The sequence below is a fragment of the Lolium rigidum genome, chromosome 5 (genome assembly GCF_022539505.1).
Source record: "Lolium rigidum isolate FL_2022 chromosome 5, APGP_CSIRO_Lrig_0.1, whole genome shotgun sequence".
Taxonomy (NCBI): Eukaryota; Viridiplantae; Streptophyta; class Magnoliopsida; order Poales; family Poaceae; genus Lolium; species Lolium rigidum.
Window position 1 is genome coordinate 23722287 of NC_061512.1, and position 19096 is coordinate 23741382.

The 19096-nt window shown below is 43.8% G+C and overlaps 1 protein-coding gene across 1 annotated transcript; it reads right to left on the reverse strand.

Annotated features, from left to right (window-relative positions):
* Positions 1 to 352: 352 nt before the first annotated feature.
* Positions 353 to 4706, reverse strand: LOC124655365 (ankyrin-1-like). Its single transcript, XM_047194273.1, has 11 exons — positions 4523 to 4706; positions 4024 to 4170; positions 3792 to 3923; positions 3511 to 3650; positions 3223 to 3309; positions 2939 to 3067; positions 2145 to 2297; positions 1429 to 1530; positions 861 to 1031; positions 679 to 758; positions 353 to 542 (listed from the first exon to the last, which is right to left on the reverse strand). Exons 1-11 carry the CDS (start codon positions 4587 to 4589, stop codon positions 506 to 508), a joined length of 1245 nt encoding a protein of 414 aa, XP_047050229.1. The 5' UTR covers positions 4590 to 4706; the 3' UTR covers positions 353 to 505.
* Positions 4707 to 19096: the final 14390 nt, after the last annotated feature.

The following is a 19096-nucleotide window of genomic DNA, read 5'->3' on the forward strand; positions in this document are numbered from 1 at the left end:
TATATTTGAATTTATTTGAGATAACTTATTAATAATGTATACATCTTTTTTAAATAAAAATAAAATTTCATAGTATCATCATGATACTACGGTACTATACAGCTTACAATAAAACAGATACTACATGGTATCTTGATACTAACAACCTTGGAGCAAGTCCACTCGGCTAGCTATGCAACTTTTCACCTTTCACTACCATCATTCTCATTCCAAAGGAACATTCCAACGACTTGTTACATCAGACTATCCATGATCCATCTATATATACTATCCATGATCCTATATATACAGCACAAGAGGTCTCGGCACCATAACCTGCCAAAATTGAGACCTCTGATTGAGCAGTCATAACTAGTAACTACTGGTACTATTTGGGTAGCATCCGGTATTCCGGTAAAGGGATATATATACAGCAGGGTCGTTACAGAGATGCGAAAAGAACTAAGCGAGAAAGTTTTCCGTTCTTCCTTCCCTTCGAGCAACCCGGTATCACCAGTTGCTTATATTACACGTGCAGATCCTCCATAGCCTTGACGGCCTCCCTGCAAGCAAGTCGCAACAATCAAAAGGTCTCAGATAACATATCCACCATCGGCAGATTTTAGAGGGAGTCAGATGTTCATCTTCCTCCATGAAAAGATGCACTTGGCAAATCGGGAATGTGACCAGCATTGCTACCTTAACGCTTCGGTAATCTCCTCGCTCTTGGGGTCGAGTTGTCGTGCTATCATGAACGCATCAGCTGCTCCTTTGTAATCCTGCATATCAAAAAAATACCACGAGAGGGCATTACAGTTGGAAATACTGAATCAGATTGCTGAGCGTAGAATTCGACATATAACAGCTAGCTAGCTATATACCTCCATGAAACTGAGAGCTTTGCCCTCACGGTACCATGCCTTGGACCAACTGGGCTGCATCATTTTGCACTGTCGCGCATCTTCCAAAGCTCTGTCCCCTTCGCGCATCCGCAGCCAGCATAGGCTCCGGTTGGCATACATTGTGGCATCAAGTGGGTCTATCTCCATTATCTGCAATTACGATCCACATGATCAGCTTTGTGTGTCTGGTTGGTGTCGCGGTAAGTGAATCTAACAGGCTCTACCAAAGCATACTGCATGTCAATGTCTTTTCATTAGTTTAACAACTCATCTGATCTAACAAAACTACAGATAAGTTGATGATGGTTCCAGATAAAGTGGTAAACATTTGGTCTATCCTATTAGGTGCAATGTTATCACCAAACCATCTGCCGTAAGGCAACTATACTTCTACAGAAATTTGGACATGAACCACCAGTCAGTCCAATGAACCATCATTCAGAAAATCTAGTACTCGTAAAACAAATCTAATAGAAACTACAAGCCAATACATGTTCAACCCCAAACCTGATTTCAAAACATATAACAGATGATTCAGAGCATTTACCAGGCCATAGAAATAAATCGCTGTAAGGTAGTCCCCCTTTCCAAACGCTTCCTTTCCTTGTGCCTTCAAATCAGCTATTCGCTGTTCCACAGGAAGTGCGTCCTGAACACAGTACCATGTTCAAGTATAGACACGTATAGTGTAAGACAGGTTCCAACAGCACAATAAGTGTTACAGTTAAAAAATGAAAGTAACACTCTTTGTCTCAAATCAAGCAATAATAAGCATATACACTGTTTGCACTAAGCTTTGCAAATTTGGATTAACAAAACGACAAATCAAATTTTAATACATAAATATATCTAGGTGTAACATCGCCCATCCTATATGCAGATAATATACTTAGTGAGTGCCTGTACCACTGGGTTCTTACAAATGCAGATAATATACTTTCTTTTACCAGTTCTTAAATTTTCACCAAGAACATGCAGGCTTGCAGAACAAACAGGGGCTAAAGTTTCCACAATGTCATCATAGTTTATTGCCCTGTTTTTCTAGCGATATCAAAGTGGACACTATTAATGGACCAATGATACATCGTAAAACAGGTTGGATCCATGCATGTAAACATGTATCACGAGTGTGGGTACTGCCAGGAAAATGGGCGCATCATAACAAATTACTGCAATTTAAATATAATAAAATAGGAACAGAACATGCAATTTCACTAACACAGGCTATGGTAGAATGAAGTAACGAAGAAATCATCTACACACCTGAGGCTCGATATGTGGAAATATATCAGTATTCATTATCCCATCAACACTCCAAACTGGTAAAGATGGAATTGGTTTTGTCCTAGGAAACAGCATTTCAACAAGCTCACGTTGGCCACGAGCTGCTGCTACCTTGATTGGAATTGCGCCATGCTGCATCGTCAAACATAACAGAAGATGTTATATAATCAAGCATGAGAAGACAAAAGTGATTAACCTCATTAGATTATTGGTTTTTTCACAAAAAAAAGTATTAAGAGAACGATATAGTCTTGAATTCATCCGGGTGGTAGTAAAGTTCTAGACACTGCTAATGAACTTATCCGAATTTAAAGGAAGGCTAGACAAAAAATCCCTCATGAATCCTAGTCTGTCTGACCAGTACTAGCAATAAAAGTACACGGGATTACACAGAAACTTTTTTGTATGAAACACCTGCAATATAATAAAACCAGAAGGATGGACAAGCCTCCACACACAGTGCAACTCGGTTTACATTAAAGGTCACAAGGACAAATAAAAAGATAGTACATGTGTTTCGAGAAACACTTAAAAACAGAATTCAGTGGCATACTAGTATCATTATTCTGGTGATATAACTGTGAGCTGCAATCTTGGATGTCTTGCTAGGCTAGTGCAGTCTGAACTCTGAAGCTAACCAAAAGGTATGCACTCGAATACAGACCTACTGAACAGTGTTTGCTTGACATATGCAAGGAGAAAGTGGTCAAGGATGGAACTCTGGAAGCATAAAAGATAGTAAACAGAGAAATGTGGATAGAACTGTAAGTTACCTGGTTAGGAATGTTAGGGTCAGCTCCAGCCTCAAGCAGCAGCTTGACAAAGTCGGTTAAGCCATCATCAACTGCCTCTGTCAACGCAGTTGGTCCAGAGTAACCATGAGCATTCACATCAGCACCAGCCTGCGAATAAAAGTAACAAAAGCTTTAGAGATAGGATTTATAGAAGTAACCATAACACACTGAACCAGAAAAAAAGCAAGTTGCTCTACAAAATCAGGACAGGTTCAAACATAAAAAAGCATAAGATATTACATCAAGCAGGTAAGTTATTGTACCTCAATCAGCAGCTTCATGCATTTCAAGGACTGCCCACAAATAGCCATCATGAGCGGTGAGAAGATGTGATTAGCCACTCTGCTGGGCTGAAAAGAGAAATAAATCATAGTTTTGAAAGGAATCAGTTAGGTCACATGAAAGTACATTCCAATATGAGGCTTGGAAGTATGCTCATGTGCGTCCAAGAATGAAGAATTACATCATCAATTCAGGAACAGTTTATCGCATTTGGCTTTCCAATTTACAACGTGCATTCGATTAGCCGACTAAGGAATAGACAAACTTACATCAGCACCATGCTCCAGCAGAACCTTCACGACCTCAACACGGTCCTTTGAAGCCGCCAAATGCAACGGCGCACCCCGATGATCCATAGGATCCACATGAACTCCTTTGGACAGCAGTAGCCTTACGGCCTCCAAGTGTCCTGGAGGCACAGCAAACATAGCGCAAACCCAAATATATCAACACCAGAGCATCTACAGAGCAACTCCTTCTTACACAAGCAATATCATTCCCTAAATTCCAGGTACCGAGAGCAAACTGAAGGATGCATGAGAAAGCCCACCTTCCTCCGCTGCATTATGCAGCGGCGTGGAGCCCCTCTCTTGAGGCATCGCGGGGTCGGCGCCATGGTCAAGAAGGTACCTCATAACCTGGACCTTCCCCCCAAGCGCGGCGTAGAACATCGGTGTCTCACCTACAAGGGGAACACGGCATTTTCTTTTTCTTAGTAGTACTACTCGTAGAAACAAGCATTCCTGGAATGGATGCACGGGACTTGAGATAGGCGTGCGCACCTGTTTTCCTCGCGGAATTGACATCGAGCCCTGATTCCTCCACCAGGAACTTGCACATGTCCAGGTGCCCGTTGCCGGCAGCGAAATGAAGCGCGGTTTGGCCTTCCGCGTCCTTGGCTCTCCGCAAGTCCACCCTCTTCGCCATTCCTATCAGAAGAACAAGTGAGAATCAGGCAGCACAATCTAGGGTTTCTCGAAACTATTCTGCGAAGTGAGACTGCCGAGTCTCGAATGTAGGGTTCCTTCCTTCAAAATGTTTTTGGAGGGTTTCGTCCTAAATGAACAGATCGAGGTTTTCCGAGAAAAAACGGCAACCGCCCCGCCCCAAATCCGAAGGAAATGCCTTGATTTGCAACCGCCCCACCCCCAATTCGTCTTTACGGCGCGTTCACCACGCGAGTGTTCAAAAGAAGGGGGGCGAATCGATCGTACATGCTACAGAGCTCCATCAACGGAGAGAGAGAGAGAGAGAGAGAGAGAGAGAGGCGGCGGCGCTTACTCTTGAGGAGGCGGATCTTGCCGTCGAAGGCGGCCTTGAGGGCGACGTTGGACGGGGAGGAGGCCATGGCTGCTGGCCTGCTGCTGCGGCGGCGGAAGGTTCTACAGTTCTAGGGTGGGGTTTGGGGGAGAACGGAAGAGGAATGTGGTGGGGAAGGAGGCGATGTATCTGGCGCGAAACGGGTCCAAAAAAATGGCGCGATGGAAACGGAAGCCTGTGACTGAAAATACGTCTGGGTCCTGCTCCAGCAGGGTGATGCAAAATGACTGGTCTGTCCACGGCAGTCAGGTTTCCGTCTCCGCGGACGATGCACGGTCGCGGAAAGTGTCCGCGGTGGTTGCATCCGAGCCCGGTTGGCAGTGACTACGTAAACATAATATCTGTTCATTAATATCTGTTCATTACTATTGATTGGCCAAAAAACCATCTTTACAGAGATGGTTAATCGAGTTAACCTAAAACTAGCCGTACCTACTCGCCATCGTGCGGCCTACCACGGCCTGGGTTATTCGCAATCGCGTGGCCTACTACTGGCCGCCCGCTGGAGCGAATCCAGGGTGGAGCACATGTACCCCCGAGCCATGATGACCGCATAGCTGTGGGCTTCCTCCTCCGCTACCTAAGTCTGACGGCGTTGGGCGTCCCCAGCTAGGGTCTCGAAGGACGTGACCAGAATCCGCTGGTCGCCGGCGCACTCGAAGCGGCAGGGTACATCGTCGGCGGCGGCGACCGCGAGCGCCGCCCTGGCCTCGGCGAGCTAGGCCCTGGCACCGGCGATTTCCGCTCTGGCCGCAGCGAGGTGCTCATGGAGTTGCGCGCGCCTTGCCGCCTCCGCCTCCGTCGCCTCTAGGCCCAGCTAGTTGGCCTGAAAAGCGTCATCGACTAGCTGCTCGTCCTCGGGGTGGGCTTGGCGGCACATGTGAACAACCTCATCCTAGCTAAGGTTGTGCTCGGCCATGGATGGATGGTAGGGTTTAGCTTGAGGTGTGCCCGTCATCCCCGCCAGTGTCCACCATATATAGCCACAGCGGGGCGGGAAACGGCGTTGGCGTGAAGGTCGTTTCCCGCGCACGCGAAAGGCCAACGACCAATGTATTGGGCAAGCGCGGGAACGACCATCGTCGCGCGGGAACCGGTAATCGCCGGCAGAAGGCCTCGACGGGACGTTAAACCACCATTAACGACCTTGACGTTGTCTCCGATGCGTCCGCACCGCTGGAGATACCCCCGACGCAAACGGTCGCCCTGGGCGGCATGGCGTCCGCGGGCCAAACGTGAAAATGGTCATTTTTTCCGTGTGTTCGTTTGCACTTGGGGTTGCCACCAGCGACCTGACACATATTATTCTTCTAACTTTTTTTTCTCTTTCTCATTTAAACATAGTTGTAAACATTACACAAACTAATACATAATTGGGAACATGGTTTTACAATACATAGTCTCGAACAGGGTTTACACAACCTAATACATAGTTAAAACATTGCAAAATGAGAAAATATAACTAGTGTTGGCATCACAGATTTCGTTTGCTGCCAAGAAAGAACACTCTCAGGCACTCTCAAGTCACCCAAATTGGAAAATCCAGATTGTAACGATAGCCCTGTTGGTCCTTTCGAGGACGAACATCTAGAAACCGCCACTAGCGGGGCTTCAATTGGCCCATGGCCATATTCGCTGCAAAGAAAGAACACTCTGACGGTTCTAACTGTCAGTGTCCGAGCCGGACTCGCCAGTGTGGTAGTGCCTGCGGCAGGATGTGTCGTCGAACACCTTGACGATCATCTCGCCGTCCCCCTCGTAGAGGAAGGTGAGCTGGCAGCCGGGCTCGAGAGCAAGGTCGCGGGCGAACTTGTCTCACCCGGTGTGCAGGTACATCTTGCCCTGCCCCTCGAACAAGACCTCGACAGGCCACCGGTAGAAGTTGCAGCTGGCCTCCCGTATCGACGAACTCTGCGGACTTGTCTGGGAGCCGCTTGATGCTAAGGGGGTCCTCGTCGATGCGGGGGAGGAACTCGAAGCACCGGTCCTCTTGTGAAGATGACGACAACGCAGACGATAGCGACCGTGGGGCCGTAGCTGCTCCACCTCGGCAGCCCCGGCCCGGGGGCGGCCACGCCCGCGGCCTTGACCACCTCGCCGGCCTCCTGGACCTGCCCTGGAGTTCCTCGCGGGGCTGGTTGCATCGCAGGAAGAGCTAGGCGGCGCTACGGTGGAGGTTGTGGCGGCTAGGGTTTCTGAGGAGTGGATGAGGAAGACGAGCGTGTGCCCTCTTTATATATGCCGGAGGCAGACGAGGGGTGTGGCACACGTAGCATCGTCATTACTTCGTTGACAGAGGTGGGCGGCGGCCGCTCGGCAGGCGAGGCATCGCGTGGCCGCAGACTGCCGAAGCGACACAGCGGCACTAGTCACTGGTGCACCTGAGAAGACGCATCGAGCCAGGGTCGCTGTTAGGGCCCGACGAAACATCCGCAAGATAGGAGCGAACACTCGGCACGTCCACGCAGCGTCCACAGAGACGCATCCGAATCGCATATTTGAGTCAGGTTTGCGTCTCCACAGATTAGCTCGATACTATGTGTCGGACAGCCAGAGTGGAGGGAGTTTATTTCCTTTTTTGGACATGAAACCAGTGAATTGGACAAAAGAATAGTTGAATCGGTCTATTAACGAGGGGTATTGTGAACGGTTCTCAGAGTTCAGGATTAATATTTTTAACCAAATCAAAGTTCAGGATTATGAAGTAAACCATAGGAAAAGTTAGAGGGAGAAGGGCGGTAAAGTAGCTGAACACAGTTTGAAACTTTGCAGAAGTTGATAGCATCTGTACACACGAGAGCACCTGTCCTTAACTCCTAATAGCAACCGCTAGACGGGGATCGATCGCACACGCATCGCAACTTGATCACAACTTCACAAGGGTTCTACTTTTGGCTTCAGCGTGCTGCGTCCACAGACTAGGTAAACTAGATAATGCCCCGCACGTTGTTGCGGGATAATAGGGTCATAACTAAAGAAATATTTATATGTATTACATATGATTAGTGGAAAGTAATTAAACTACAATGTCTATGTTGTTGAACCAAAAAAATATGAAATTTGCATAACATATGGATAAACATCATAATTCATGGTATAAACTGTACAAAAATATATATTAATAAAGGTAGTTTTATAAAGAGTTGAACATGTTGGTTTGATTTTTATCGGCTCCACTAAAAGATGAAGATGCACAATTGCTTTAGGTCAGCTCCACCACTACAAATGGAGAAAATCGTTTCTAATATTTTGATCTTTGCATATTTATATTTAAGAAATAAAATAGCATATATTACAATCTAAAAAAAATAAGGTTTTCATTTGTTAGTTATCGGACATTTTTAGAGTAAAATTAAGATGAAGATTAATCATAATAGGGCATAAAGATTTCAGATGAGTAAGGCAGTTGTAACTCAAATTATTTTAGTCCCATTCACGGGATGAGAAAGGAACAAAGCAAATGGAGTAGATTGACAATTTTATTTATGATCTGGAAAATCCGAACCTGTGGCGATCTTAGGATATTGTAGTAGCCTAGTAGAGAAAGTATGAACCTGCATAATGTGCAACAGTGCAAGTATAGGGTGGCAAAGAAATTGTACGATAATAATAATGAAGTAGGAACCAAGAAGCCAAAGATCGCCTGCTGAATGTAGGAACCAACAAAGAAAGAATATGACCTCTGTTTTAATAGATGTTGTAGTAGAAAATAGTCCTTTGAGATAATCACTGCATACATTAAAGATATACATGCCACTGATAAACTCTTGCAGAGCCCTGTAAGCGATAGACACACACATAAAATAGAAACAATCGTTGATATTACTCCTCATACTACGTGAACAGTCTAGTATTTTCTTATAATCCATAAAAATATTAAAATAATCACAAATTTTCATCTTAGAATCGTAAGAATCGCCGTATCGAGGACGGCATCGTACCTTCTGAAAGACTGAAACTGGACGACAAACTCGAGAGCTGCTGGCGCGGGTAAACTGCCCTGGGAAGCGATGGTGGTGTCCCGTATTGCCGCTATAGAATGGCATCGCCTTCTTCAGGAGCTCACGTTTGGAAACTCCGGCAACACAACGCCGTACTGGTGCGACTTCCATGCCAAGAACTCATCCAAGCCGCCCATAGAAAAGCAGTTTTATGCGGATTTGTGTCCTGGAGGTGACCAACTGACCATGGGGAGAGGAAGCGGGTGTCACTCTCACAAGATGGAGAGGATATTGGAGGAAGAAGTGCTTCTAGCTACGTTTTATTCTGGAGATGAGTAGTGCCCCTTGCTGCCTGCAGGTTGCCTGGTTGGGAAGAGAAAACATAAAGACGTCATTAAACGTAACAATATCATCGAAGTGGAAATTTAGTGGAGGAGTTAAACCCACCAACGTAATAGAAGCTGCTTCGAGAGAAGTCGAGCATCTGCCTGCATTTCTGCTTCTGAGTTGAATGCGTTGCTATTGTTTTCTTGGGAGAAACTTTTTCAGAAGACGCTCCAATTACCTGGCAATTAGTATACCACGTGAAAGTTTTAGCACAACCTGAACAGGTCAGCGGCAACATGCATGCATGGGATTGGATGACGTGGACAGGAGATGGCTGATTTGGTGGGACCGTTGAGGTGGCATAGCTGCATGTTTAGAGAAATATGTTAGTGGGGATGAACTTCTTAGTTATATAGGATGCAAGAACCCCATCAGTGATCAGTCAAAGCTGGGCCGAAAGAGACTGAGATTCAGATGTTCAGGCAACTAGTGCATGCGTCTAGTTTTAGATATTTTGTCTTCAAGAATTCTCAAATCGATCACCGTGAATAGGTTTTCCAGATGGGTTGTCAACCTGATGAAAGACCCAGATGACCGATACATAGAGCTGGAACAGAAACTCTACTTCCTCTAACAATTAGCACTAGCTATGCATTTTTCACCTGAGCTAACACTGTTCTCAGACGCAAAATACAGAGAAATGTTTGGCGACTCTCAGGATAGTATAGCATCCACCTAAATCTACAACAGATCATCCTACATAACTAAGATGCCAAAAGCATGAGGTCTCCGTCGCTGTAACCTGCCAAAATCGAGACCCATGATCGAGCACACAGTTTGAAGCTGGTTTAGCTTGCGAGCGCAAGACATCCTAACACACGAGCAGTCCTAGCTATTACAACTAGTAGGGTACTTAGTAGCCGTTAAAGGGATGTCTCAGGGATATGTGAGAGGAAACAAGCTAGAGTTTTCTGTTGTTCCTTCTCTCCGAGCAGCCCGGTATCGGTGGTTGCTTACACTACATGCGCCATGACTCCTCCGCAGCCTTCTCGGCCTTCCTGCAACCATGCCACGGGGATCAAAAGGCATCAATAGCTTTACAGCCTCACAGTGCCCTGGTGGAAACAATAAAATGGTGCAAATCTAGATAGATCAGAACCAGAGTATATACAGAACACACAATTTACATTTCATTGTATTTTCAGTTAGTACTTTAGTTGGTGGTCCAACTTATCAGCAACACTAAGCCACGCTGTCAAGTGTATCGAGCCTGTATCCATATATACACTCAAGAATGAGAAAGCGCACCTCCGAGTGCTGCACCGTGCAGCGGCGTGGAGCCCCGCTCGTCGGGCATCGAAGGGTCGCCACCGCAGTCGAGAAGGAACCTCATAACCTGGACATTCCCCTCTTTTGCAGCATAGGACATCGGCGTCCCACCTACAGGGGGCAATAGAACATGCCGGTGATTAAAAAAAACCGACTTTATTTTTCCTGCCACGGACGCACACAATTTTTTTTCCACCTACAGGACCTGTTTTGGACACCGCATTGACATCAATCCCATATTCCTCCACCAGGAACCGGCAGCTCTCCAGGCAGCCCCCGAAAGCAGCGCAATGGAGCACGGTGTTCCCCTTGGCGTCCTTGGCTCCCCGCAGGTCCACCTTGCTCGCCATCTCTGAAATCGAATACAGATGAGGCTCAAAATCGGTGCAATTAACTAGATTTCGTCAAGTTCAGAATTGGGGTTTCCCCAAAATCGAACAAATCAAACTTCGCTTGGAAAAATGCAAGGACACTAAGGATTTGCAGCCAACTCCACCCGAAATTCGCCAGTAGAGAGAGAGAGAGAGAGAGAGAGAGAGAGAGAGAGAGAGAGAGAGAGAGAGAGAGAGAGAGAGAGAGAGAGAGAGAGAGAGAGAGGGCGCTTACTCTTGGGGAGGCTGGGGTTCCCGTCGAGGGCGACCTTGAGGGCGATTTCGGAGGCCATGATAGCGGCAACCCTAGACGGAAATTTTTCATATTTGACACCTCATACAGTACAATAGACATGTCTATTTTACTCGGAAATATCTTTGCCTCCCGAGCTCCAGTACTCCATGCATATTGAAGAAATCGAAAATTATTTTTTATTAACATGTGAAATCTCAATTTGGAATGGCGGTTCATATTCTGAGCTAAACAAAAATGACCAAGTCCGGATTTTTTAGAGATTTAAAATCTCTATACCCAGACACATACTTTTAACATTTTTGTACAGTTTAAAATACATATTTTTCTAATTGATAGTTTGCACGCTTGTGGGATACTTTGCTGGCTAAATCCAGATTTTTTTCAAAAGTTTTTAGTACTCAGAAATATGATGTTTATATATTAAAAAAACATGGGATCATTGGTACTTAAGTGCACCAAATCTCCACCCCAATTATCATAGTTAAGTGTATATTTGTAAGATGTGTCTGCTCACTGCGATCAAGATCTTTTTGCCTATTCTTCCTCCAAATAAGAGAAGTAAAAGGAGATCGTAGGCACGGTCAGTGATGACTTGCGGGTCACATGAGGTGGCAGGGACTAAAATTTCAACATGATTTTCGAAATTTTGGTGGGTGCCGAAATATAATTTTCTCAAAATTTGTACTATATTTGCACAAAATTTAAACTATATAAAATTTTGAGTTATGAAAAAATTCAATTAAATTTAAACGAGGAAATATCAAAATAATTTATATGAAATCCGACACGCGTGTATCAACTCAAACTCCAGTGGATGCTTCTGCGGGTATCCCATGCGCATGTTAACTAGACTGCATATCGAGCGTTGTCGCAGGATTTGGTATGGAACAGGTGATTGTGACAAACTCTGAGCCACTGAGTTGAATAAGTATGGTTAGAGATGGACATCACATTATTTGCATTACGTTGTATCCCCCATTTTATTTAATCAAATTGTTGAGGTTCCTCATGGGGTATCACAGCTCCAGTATGGAGACGATACCATGTTATTGATTGAGCATGATGAGAAGAGTGTGAGGACAGTGAAATTTATGTTTTATTGTTTTTAAGCAATGTCTGGCCTCTGTATCAATTACCAAAAAAGTGAAGTTTTTCGTGTTGGGGTGCCACAAAGTGAACTAGATAGAATTGTTATGATGCTTAACTGTGAGGTAGGGTAGTTTCCTATCATCTACCAAACCTCGGTTAAACATTTGGATTTTGTACCTGAGAAACTAACTAAGAAATTAGCAAATGGCTGCTCTGGGCAAGCTTCTTCTGGTGGGAAAGCTATCTTGATTGATTCCTTCCTTGATAACTTGGCTACTTCTGCTATGTTTTTTTCTTTGTCAAAAGGGTGAAAAGTATCATATGATTAAACTAGTATAAATGCCCGTGCGTTGCCACGGGTTTTCAAATTTTATTTCTCAATGCACTTATATAATTCACAACTTACTATGAAAATCACGATCTTTTCTGAGAAAAAAGCACGATAATTATATGTATAAGCCAATAAACTTTCACTCTCCATAAGGTTTCATACAATTTTGCGCTTTCTTTTAAGCACTACTTGAACATGGATGATCCCAAAGTTCATAAATTCCAAGCCAGACAAATAAACCATTACACTATATTCACGTGTAATTTCTAGTTAGACAGATAAACCATTACACCTTTGGAGAACAACCAGTAGTTAATTGAACAACACAAAATCAGAAATTTAATAATATAACAAGTAAGACTATAGAAGTATTTATTCACAAAAGAGAATGCAATGTACAAAGCTGGCTATCTATGAAGGAACCTGTGCTCTACAAAGATGGCTAGCTATGTAGTTGATGCATTAATCGATTATGCTCCTGGATACGAGTAATGTCTGCTGAGGACCTGCTGCTAGCTCCTAGTCATCGGACCTCATCCATTAAAGCGCAGCTCAGGTGGCGGCTCTGTGATTAACTCCTTCTCTGCATTTCACAAGTTCACACCAGAAACTATGGTTATTTCCTTGGCTTAAGGAAACAATCAACTAATGATATTTATTAATGATAATAGTGTCAACCGTATGCAAGAAAGATGACTCCTCCAAGAGACACTGACTCTATAAATGTTTGAGCAACAATATAAACTTAAATGGTCAGCAGACAAATCGATTTGGCATGATTTGACCAACCTACCAGTTACCCCAAGTGCCTGGAATATTAGGAAAGGACAAAGTAGAAATATTTAATATTTCAGTTGTGTATAGTTGGAAGACTTGAATTTCATAATTTAGCAACGATATACATTACATAGTATGTAAACAAACAGTAACTACTTCAGACGTCAGTACATAGGCTGTTGACTTCAAACGGGCACTTTTGCTAGCATATATAACACAACAACTTATTTTTCTAAAAAAGATCATATAATGTATTGACGGATTCAACATAAAAACAAAACCAGGTAAGATGTAGCCACATAATGAGTCTTCCACTTTATGCCAGAAGGGAGAGTATATGCAGGAAGTATTACTCGGTAAATCCTGTCACATTGCAAGTGAAAGAAACAAATTCAACGTGTCTTAACATATTAATATAAAACATATGGTATGTCTTCCCTTCCTACTCCCTATACTACACAGCTACACTACATATTGCATGATCGAGCCAGAGATGAATCTGTAAAACTATAAACATAATGTAGATGCTATTTAAAACTACACAGTGATTCTCCTTGTCTACTCCTTTCCGTTTGATTTGCTAAACGAATTTTCGCAATGACAAAATTAATTATTTTTAGAAAGGAATTTGAACCAAACAAAATAGAAACTGAAATGTGTGGTTCTTTGTAGATATAAAAAGATCTTATGTCTGCATTGGATCACGGGTGATGATCATAGGACCTTTGAGCGTCTCCTTTGCATGCAACAACATGTGCCAGCAAAGACCAAACTCTGGTCGAAACAAAAGCCAAGCATAAGAAAAACCACAAATCATCAGCGATAGCAAACATAATGGTCAATCGGTTTCTTCCAAAGAATAAATGTATACGAGACATGATAAAATTCAGACCAGTTCAACAGCTAGCTAGGCCTTGCCTCCTCTGGTACTGCTGCAAGCTCATGTTGATGTAGCTTATTGCAGGAGGATTCAAAGTTCTCATCTTGCCTGCAAAGAAATGAAGAAAACTGTGAGAAAGAGCTCAAAACCACACCGCACCTCTGGCTTTCATGCCGATTAGCACGTCTTTCAAGCCTAAAATCATCTACAAGAACAAAAAGATTTATTGTCCACGAGAAGTCATGGACAGCGTATTAGCAAAGTTTATCATAGGTGATTTCATAGGTAAATGGGTGTTCTGTACTACAGGAGATGCAGAGCTAGACGAGCTCCTAATCCTGATTGGGTTTCCGCTCACAGATTTTCCAGGAGAGGCTTGCAGAAAATTCCATTAGTTGCTTTGATTAAGCAACTGCACTAAGTATTGAGTTTGCAAAAGGTTTCACGAACAATTTCATTAAGTGTTGAGTCATCCTAACATGAAAAACCAACCCGTCGCCCGTAAATACCCATCAGCTATGGTAGAACTTAAGTAGATTTCCTAACACAAAATTCACAATGTGTATTAAGCATTGCCTGAAAGGTCCGACTACTAACACAAGAACTTAACAATATACTTAGGATAGGAATGTTTACGGATGATACTGGATGACAAGCCAAAGTCTAGTACCTCAGAGCCTCCAGTGAGCTCACAAAGTTCATGACAACATTAGATGGACATCTCCAAATATGCACATCCAAAGAGATAGTAAAAGGTTTACCCCACTGGGAATCCTCCCTTGGCTGGGTGGCTGGGTGAGCATGATGATGCACATGGCTATGAGGAGGACAGCCATAATTATCTTGCCGAGGTATCTCCTTGCGCTTCAGATCAGAGAAGCCCGCGAGCAGGATGGGGTTAGTTCAGCAACGCCAACTCATACACATGCACACACGTAAGTAAAAAAGCTCTTAGCATCAAATGGGCATGAGAAACAGCACAAATTATCCTGACTGTCAAGTAGAAATGCATTTTCTGGTTGCACAAGCTAACACGTGAAAGTGTTTAGCATATACCATGCTTCCTCAAATCCTTGGTAGAACTGTTATACATGATTGAATTTTATACAGGTGAGCGGTGTCTGATTTTCAAGCATAATGAAATATCGCGATCTGTTCATGTCTCGTGCTGGTGTATTTCGAGCGAACCACAGTTCTTCGGCTACAAGTGTAACAATTCATAACAATGGCTAATATCAAAGTTACCCGCAAAGAAAGGCTAATATCAAAGTTGTACAGCAATCACATTTTATTGGTTGCTTCTCAGGATACCACCACAACCTTTTCTTCGCTTGATGCATCCTTATGACTGAAAAAGCACATCAGTTTTGGCTTGCCTAGAAATCCTATTTTGAAGGAAAGGAAACTGTGTAAATAATAAACACTCTATGATTTTGCACAAATTCGATAATTGATAGGAAGCATTTTTTATCCAAAGAAGGGAAAACATTCTACAAATTGTGTATTGGACTGGTAGCAAGTTTTTAACAAACAGGGGAGACTGTCACATGCCTTATATAATATAAATATGCTTGACGAAAAGAGAAAATCACTAACCTTGACATACAAAGATTGGCATTCACGCATAATGCTAGGTTGCTCAGGAGGGTTCCAGGGAGTTTTGGTCCGCCAAGAGATCTCATGTGAGCATCACCGACAATGGTAATGACACTATGACTGCTGAATCTGAAACAGTCAATGACACCATTACAAAGTCAGTTACCAAAAATTTCAAGAACAGGCTATGAGGTAGAACAGAAACAAAGCCAACAACCGACCATATATTCCAGCCAGGCCTCAAAGATTGACAATGCAGTTTTGCAACTTGTGCTGTAAGGCACCTGGAAGGCTGGAACAAACAAAAAATTCAACATGCCAGAATTATACACTCCAATTGTTCTATACAGTTACATAATAGGTCGTGCTCAATTGAAGAATACAGTTGTTAGCAGTCAAAAAAAAAATACAGTTGTTGCATATTATTCAAAGTCTTGTCAACTCCGTGTGTATGGATGTGTTGCTTAAAAGAAGTAATAACGTGCTACTTAAAATAAGCAAGCAAGAGAGCTTCTTACGATTCTCCTCAAATAACTGGTAGTCTGTCCAATTGAGTTCTTAACGTCTTATCTTAGTGCAGATAATGAATCACTTTTGCTATGGTTGAGTACCTGGCTTTAGGAGAGGCGGATCCCGTCAGAATTGTTGGATCCGATCAAAGGGAAGAGGATCCCGTCGCAGGGAGATTCCGTTGCTCGTGCGGCCATAGCGTGATATTGACGCTCTGCGATGCCACTGCTACTGTTGTTCGTGTCTCGCCGCCGCGCACCGCGTGCTACTGCTGGTGGTGCCGCTGCCTGGGTCGTTGAGGTTTGCGGCAGCTGGTCGTCGGCAGGATTGGTGGAAGATGACAGGGTAGGTGGGGCAAGGGCGGCGGACGGGATATCGGCGACAGCGAGCTCGAGGAGACGGGGGAGTGGGAGAAGATGCAGCGCTGGAGAGGACGGGAGAGGTGGTCGCAGCGGCGGCGGCGGTGGTGGGGAGGGCGAGCATGCGAGGGGCATAGACGAGCGGGGTCTTCGTGAGGGTTTCCTGTTCGGGGCGGGCCCACTTGTTCGGAAAGTGTGGTGGGAGGGTAAAATAGTCAGATAAAAATATGTAGGATGGAAACTTCAACCGGAGGAAACAGAACCAGTTCCTCCTTTTTAGATATATATATATATATATATATATATATATATATATATATATATATATGAGAGAGAGAGAGAGAGAGAGAGAGAAGAGATAGATATAGAGATAAGAAGAGATAGAGATAGAGATAGAGATATTTGTAGCCCTGTGCACACTATGGGCCTTCATAACATATCATAATTCATAAAACTACTATTTTGAAATAGAAGTACGGGTATGTACCAAGTAGGAATATTAAATACTTTGATCATTAGCCCATCCAAAAACATGATCAAATTTGAAGCCCTTGCTCTCTTTCCGTGGGAACATACTGAAGCTCAGTCTCCTCGGATGGATCGACCTCAACCACTGATGAGCACCAACGGGAGATCTCATCAGCACTTAGAGGCCAACACCGGCAATCATCTCATTGAGCTCATTATATGAATGACACTACTCCGCACAATCCGCTGTGTACTTCTTCAAGCCATCAAACCTTGGTGCACGCTCCTTCGCATATTTTTCCATCAAGTTGGTATATCTGTCCCCTGAAAGTAAATCAAACAAGACCAAATATCAACAATTCTGCAAACAACGAAGAAAATAGATTGTATACCTAGGAACCATAGGATTGAGGGCAGAAGGGTGTTTGGGACTTACGAAGCAGATTGAGGATGACATCGGCACTACTTGGAGCACGCCACGTTCACGGACCTGCGCGATGGCCTAAGGAAAGAAAAGAGTATTAGGACACATGGATGATAGGATTGGTCTGGTTGTAATTGTATAGGATAAGCATTATAAACCTTCCACGTAAATAGTTTAGCTGACATTCTAGTTCTAGTTAGAAAGGAAGCACGCAAGACAAACAAACAAACTGAAAAAAAAACTATTTATGTATGTTAGGATAGGAGCGACAACTGCCTCCTTTCATGAAATTTTAGTGATGTGACCATGATACTTAGTGACAGTCCTAAAATCCAATAAATACAATGATAAAGTTATCATGATGCTGGGATAATTGGAAATAAGTATATGTGTGCAAAGAAAAACAAAATGGTTTCAATCAGAAATATCTGGCACTCAAAGTTGTTTTGTTTCACCAATAGTAGGGATTATTAAACAAGTATGTTACTGCAGAGAAACTTTATTAAGCATGAATAAACCGATTCATTCTACAGAAAATAAGTATCAGCTATCAAGTAATGTATAAGTAATAGCTACCTGACGTAGATACAACCTTCACATATGGACTCCAATGCGGTGAATCTACAGGCTACATCATATTGTGCATAAAAATTCAGTAGCCACAAATCAGAATCGGGATATCGTGGAAAACAAACATGCTTACAGGTGAAATAGGACATTTAGCTAGAAAAGAAAGTGTGGATTTGCCCAGTTCCAATGACGTGTGGCCCATGGCTGCCAACAGGCGTTTTTGTTGTCGCCATGGAGGGCTTGATGGAGCATCGGCCGATCCTCTCCTCGCTGACCTCTGCGACTGAGCTGGAGGAGGAAGTGGTGCGGGAGCGCACGGCGGAGAAGAAGACCCCTAAGGACTGCTTGATGAATATGTCGTCGCGGCCTTTGACCTGCCCCCCGCGGTCGTCAATCTGGCCCCCGAGGTTGGTCGCCGGGCAGGAAGGAAGCCGGGAAGTTGGGGTCTTGACATTAGGGCGTGGCGATGGGAAGGTGTTGGGCCCCTGCGGGTTGTCTGCGGTGGATATTGTTGCCGACCACAAGGGATAGAGAGATGGGCGGAGGTCGCCGGCGCTGCTGATGGAGATGCGGGGTTGAGATGGAGATGGGAACGGGAGGGATCCAGGGAAGTCGGGATTTTTTTTGGGAGAGGGCGTGATTTCGTGATTCCTTTCCGATTTCCTTTATTACTTTCATTTTCCTTTTGGATGGTGCGGTAATTCTATTCCCTGATTGTTAGGTGATTAATTGTTTGATGGCGTGGAAGGGTAAAATGGTCATATGAAAAATATGTAGGACGAAACCTCCGACCGGAGGAAACAGAACCAGTTCCTCCTTTTTAGATAGTAGAGATGGGATGTGTTGTGCAAACCTGAAGAATTTGGTGGCTTGGGCTTCAGTGATTCTAGGACAAGAAACATTTTCTTTTTTAGAAAATGAATTTACAAACTAGTAGGAGGTGTCAAGATTTGAGTTGCCAATTGCTTAGAAACAAGCACATGCGTGATGCTGGTTTCTACCAATCAGACACCTCTGGGGATCCCAATTTTGGAGAAATCTTCATAAAATCAAGTTTTGGTTCCAGAAAGGGATTTTTATGATGTGGGAAATGGGCTGAGTGTGTTTTTCTGGCATGACATGCGGTTAGGTGACTGTCCTTTGAAAACTTGTTTCTCTTTGGTCTTTTAATGTTGCAAAGAGAAAGACAAAATTGTTGCCAATTTTTTTAATGGGCAGTCATGATGTTTATCTCTTAATAGATCGTCTGGCCCTGGTGAGATTTAGGAATGGCAGGCGTTTTGTGTTTTGCTTGCTAACGTCATGTT

Excerpts from the sequence above, each read along its gene's own strand:
- LOC124655365 (XM_047194273.1), bottom strand. The coding sequence starts at position 4,589 with ATGGCCTCCTCCCCGTCCAACGTCGCCCTCAAGGCCGCCTTCGACGGC. Across the intron at positions 1,531-2,144 it reads TTCCACATATCGAGCCTCAG|GACGCACTTCCTGTGGAACA; the intron begins GTGTGTAGATGA and ends TACTGTGTTCAG. Across the intron at positions 1,032-1,428 it reads CGATTTATTTCTATGGCCTG|ATAATGGAGATAGACCCACT; the intron begins GTAAATGCTCTG and ends TCGTAATTGCAG.